Genomic DNA, 4,898 nt, shown 5'->3' on the forward strand with positions numbered 1-4,898 from the left:
TTTTTTTTCAATATCGCACAGCCCTAACTGACACATTTTTTTATTATCTTTTTATAATATTATTATTAAAATAATATTTCAGTCGACTAAGCCTCTAGTCGACTAACGGCAGCCCTAATGCCTATATATTTTATATTCTCGTTTTCTGTGTAAGCACCTTAACAGAATTCTACCAAAGACTGTAAATGCAATCACAAGTGGGATTGATTAATATGTAGATTAAAAAAAAATCAAAAATAAAAGTTTTTGTTTACAAAATATATCTGTGTGTACCGTGTATATTTATTATGTATATATAAATACACAAACATACATGTATATATTTAAAATATATATATATATATATATATATATTAATATGTTATATATTAACAAAACATTTTTCTTAAATATATACATGCATGTGACAGCACTAAAATAAATACTTTTATTCATCAATGATGCATTAAATTGATCAAATATTGTGTTTATAAAAGATTTCTATTTCAAATAAATGCTGTTCTTTTGACCTTTCTAATCATCAAAGAATCTGAAAAATAAAATGTATCACTGTTTCCACAAAAATATGAAGTGGAACAACTGTTTTCAACATTGCTAAAAATCTTAAATGTTTCTTGAGCAGCAAATCAGCATATTAGAATGATTTCTGAAGGATCATGTGACACTGAAGACTGGAGTAATGATGCTGAAAATTCAGCTTTGATCACAGGAATACATTTTAAATAATAATAATATTTCATAATAGTAGTTTTTACTATATTTATCAAAAAATGCAGCCTTGGTGAGCGAAAGATACCACTTTCAAAAATATGAAAAAACCTTTTGAACAGTAGTGTAGATAAGCTGTTAAGAGGCTCTTTCACCATCTTATACCTGATTCTCATCTGATTTGTAATGTTCAATCAGCTGAATGTGCTGTGTTAACTAGATTAAACGGCATTAAACACATTCATCTCATCAGTTAGCGGGTCAACACTTGCAGTTTTCATCCTCACCAGTATGCCGGTGAACTCGTTGACAGTGTATGTAGCGTTGGGCTGGCGGATGGGCAGAGCGCGGTTATCTTTGAACCAGGTGTAGACAGCGGGCGGGATGCTGTGCTGGTCCCTACAACGCAGCTCCACCTGAGAGCCTGTCACAGCAGAGCTGGGCACGTCACACAACGGTGTTTGTGGAGGCACTGAAAGCGCATGAAACACATCAGACACACGAGTAGAACACACAGAGCATCAGAGAGCAGGACAGACGTGTGTTACCCAGCACTCTCAGTGTGACGTTGGTCTCTCCCAGCGTGATGGAGTCCAGTGGAGCGCTGACCTCACAGCGGTACTTGCCCGCGTCGACCTGAGTCACTCTGCGCAGCCGCACTGTTGCCCCTTTAATCTCCGCACGATCATGAAATGGCCCTGAACAACACAGAAGACATTTGCACATCCCTAAATGATAATAACTGCTTCACCAGATCCAGTGGTAGACAGCAACTAAGTATTTTTACTACATGACTGTACCCAAGCACATTTTTCAAGTATCTGAAACCTTTACTTCACTACATTCCAAAGCATGATATCATAAATTTTACTCCGCTACATTTCATAAAAAAACATGTCGTTCCTCGTTATTTTGAACTGGAGAAATCGTCACTCACTCATGGATGCGATAGCAGTGTCCAGTTTGTGAATCGGTTCACAAATCAGTCTGAATGATTCATTCACAAATTGAACTGAGCAGATTGACATTGAGTCACAACTCACTGATTCAAATGATCCGGTCAAATAAGTCTCCAGTTAAGAATTTATTGAAAAGTCTGACTGAAAATGAGCCAGGAGCGGGCGGGAGATCCTCAGAGCTTAAGTGCGACAGCTTGATGGCGTGAACAGTAAGTTACTAATGCCGATTTGTTTGTTTTTTAGTTTATTTTTGTAAATGAAAATCATATTTAGGTCACAACTGTCAGTTGTTTGAGAATTAAATGGGCTGTAAAAGGGTAAGCTGTTTAAGCCTACTGTATGAAATGCCTGAATGTGGACATGCCTGAACGGTTTAGGTTTTATTTAACAACTAAACATAACATCAATATGTTTGCATAGCATTGCATAGACTCATAGTGTATTAAAATGTTAACACATTTTGCCCTATGTGACATCTGATTTTATGTTGTATGTTTATATTTGTCAGCACATTTTGTTTTTACTTTTTCATTCGTATATACTAGGCTATGTGTAATAGTGTGTTGCAGCACAAGACGCACAATGCAGGACAATTCAACAAACTAACAGTCTTTAATAATAAATCTGACAGGAACACTCAGGAGGAAACATGACAAACAACTGAAATGTACAAACAATACCAGACAAGGAACTGACTAAAACTGAGGGCTTAAATAGACGGATGATTAACTGAATCAGAACAGGTGAGAACTAATGAGGGAAAATGGGAACAAAGGAAACTGGGTCAAACTAAACAAGGAATACAGAACTAAACTAAAACAGAAAATAGCCCTGACAATATTGTATATTTTATTTATTTTCACTTGTTTGCACACTTGAGTTATGATTAATTATCAGTAGTAATTATCAGTTGCTAAATAAATATTTATCGATCAGTACTTACATTTTTTACTTTTAAAGGTGGTGGTTCATTGCGATTTCACTTTTTTAACATTCGTTAGTGTGCAATGTTGCTGTTTGAGCATAAACCATATCTGCAAAGTTAGGAAGCTGAAAGTTCAATGCAAACGGAGATATCGTCTTTTAAAATTCTGGCAGTTTAATGCCTACAAAAACGGCTGGTAGGGACTACAACAAGTTACTTCCCGGGTTCGTGACATCACAAACCCAGATAAACCCCGCTCTCGGGAAAAGGCAGCAAAGGGGGCGAGGCCATGCTGCACTGCTTTAGAGAAGAGGAAGAGAAAACTAGAGGTGCACGTAAAAATCTATTCATATATGAATCGCGATTCTGTCTTCTAACGATTCTAATGGATTCACAAGTTTCAAAATCAAGTAAATAAATCAAGTACTTTTGCATTTATACTCAAGCAAAATGTAAAAAGAGCACTTAACACTTTATTACTGCAGACATATTTTATTAGGGTATCTGTACTTTTACTCAAGTACTTGATTTGTGTACTGCGTTCACCACTGCCCAGAACCAAACGTGATGTTTGTACAGAAAGTGAGCTGTTGGACTGACATTCATGTCAAGCATGGACACAAACAGATTTGTCTCTTTAACCTCAAGCAGCCATTTATATTGTGTCACACAGAATCTGTGCATTTCCTGTTCTGATAATGAGGGGAAATCTGCAGAACTGATTTAAACACAAAAAGAGTCTGATCTGCTACTCACTGACAGTGTTGGGAGTAACGCATTACAAAAGTAATAATATTACAGTAGTATATTACTTTTTTCTGTAATGCAGTAATATAACGCATTACTACTAAAATTTGGGTAATATTATTACTTGTTACAATCTCAGAAACGCAAGTTACAACAACATATTTGAACTCAAAATTAAGTGGTGAATTTACCAATACCGCAAAACAGCACCAGAGAAAAAATTTCGCGGGTAAAATAGTTAGGTGTGATAGGAGTGGGTCTATTTCCTGTTGCTGGAATTAAATGGTTGAGATGACTGCGGAGATGGATTCTACATTTGTGACACAGACACACTCCTGTTATTTTCAGTTCATCTGAGAAAAGGATGAAACTGCATATATTCAGGTGCAATGTGCGCGACACTAAACTCTCAACATGGAGAAATAGCACGAGTAAAACCTGGAAACACCTGGACTGGTGCCACTAACACCAAGTTATCGGAGAGAGCTGCGGGGTCGGAGAAGAGAAAAAAAGGCAGCGGACGAGTGCAGAGAAGCAACAAAAATTAAGTTTAACAAAATAAAATCTGTTTTTATTCAATCATAGTGTATACAGTGGGGCAAAAAAGTATTTAGTCAGCCACCAATTGTGCAAGTTCTCCCACTTAAAAAGATGAGATAGGCCTGTAATTTTCATCATAGGTATACCTCAACTATGAGAGACAAAATGAGAAAAAAAAATCCAGAAAATCACATTGTAGGTCCATTTTCTTCACGAATTTAAATGTAGGCATTTTTATAACCTGATGCTGCGCAATTTTGTTGCATCTTGAAACTCATTGATTTTTATTGTGAATGACAACATATAGACCGTTCCAAGATGGCGGACGTGTCGACGTGTCTGGAGCGGTCGAATGTGGAATCTACCTATACATGTCTATAGTTTACTAGGGTGCTTTCATACCTAGCCTGTTGTTTCGGAACCTGGCACGTTTCCCCCCTTAGCTCGGTTCGTTTGGGCATATGTGAACACGGCAATCACGCTCGGATCCGTGCCAAAACAATCGGTCAGGCGATCTCGGCTCGATTGAAAACGAACTCTGGAGCGGTTCGGTTGTAGTGAGAAAGCAATCCGATCCAACGGACCCATGAACCAGGCTATATCACAATGTATAATGGGTAATTGTAAGTTCCGTGAAAAGCATTAGCTTTGTTGTTTTGCTAATACCTCAAAATGAACCTGTGAATGTCTGTGGGTGAGCACGTCTTTGCCTTTCAAAAATCAAAGTGCACTTTTTTTATTTTAAAATGCCGTCTTATTGCTCTTCTTTGTAGTAGGTGCATTTTAAAAATGTTTTCCCAAACAATCCTGGACTCCTGCTCAAAATGATAAATTATTATAATGACAAAAAATAAACAAGCCCGCGAAGCTGTTATCGTTCCATCCTGACGGATGACATGTGTGATAAGCTAAGTGGAATCCCGGAAAATAAACAAACATATTAAATATATCAAATATATTAACAAATTTGGTCGGTTTAGAAACTTTGCTGTGTGAAAGCGAACCGCACCAAGAATAAA

General features: G+C 37.0%; 1 protein-coding gene across 2 annotated transcripts in view; it reads right to left on the bottom strand.

The window, feature by feature from the left end:
* The window catches only part of jam2a (junctional adhesion molecule 2a), a 47,650-nt gene that overhangs the window by 34,191 nt on the left and 8,561 nt on the right, over nt 1-4,898 (bottom strand). For both annotated transcript variants that reach the window (XM_016240618.1, XM_016240617.1), the window contains exons 4-5: nt 1,257-1,406; nt 996-1,180 (exon numbers count right to left, since the gene is read on the bottom strand). In XM_016240618.1, the coding sequence (XP_016096104.1) occupies nt 996-1,180; nt 1,257-1,406 (335 nt within the window). The remainder of the gene's footprint in view (nt 1-995; nt 1,181-1,256; nt 1,407-4,898) is intronic.

The sequence above is a fragment of the Sinocyclocheilus grahami genome, unplaced genomic scaffold, assembly GCF_001515645.1.
Source record: "Sinocyclocheilus grahami isolate Dianchi unplaced genomic scaffold, SAMN03320097.WGS_v1.1 scaffold595.1, whole genome shotgun sequence".
In the NCBI taxonomy this organism is placed as follows: Eukaryota; Metazoa; Chordata; class Actinopteri; order Cypriniformes; family Cyprinidae; genus Sinocyclocheilus; species Sinocyclocheilus grahami.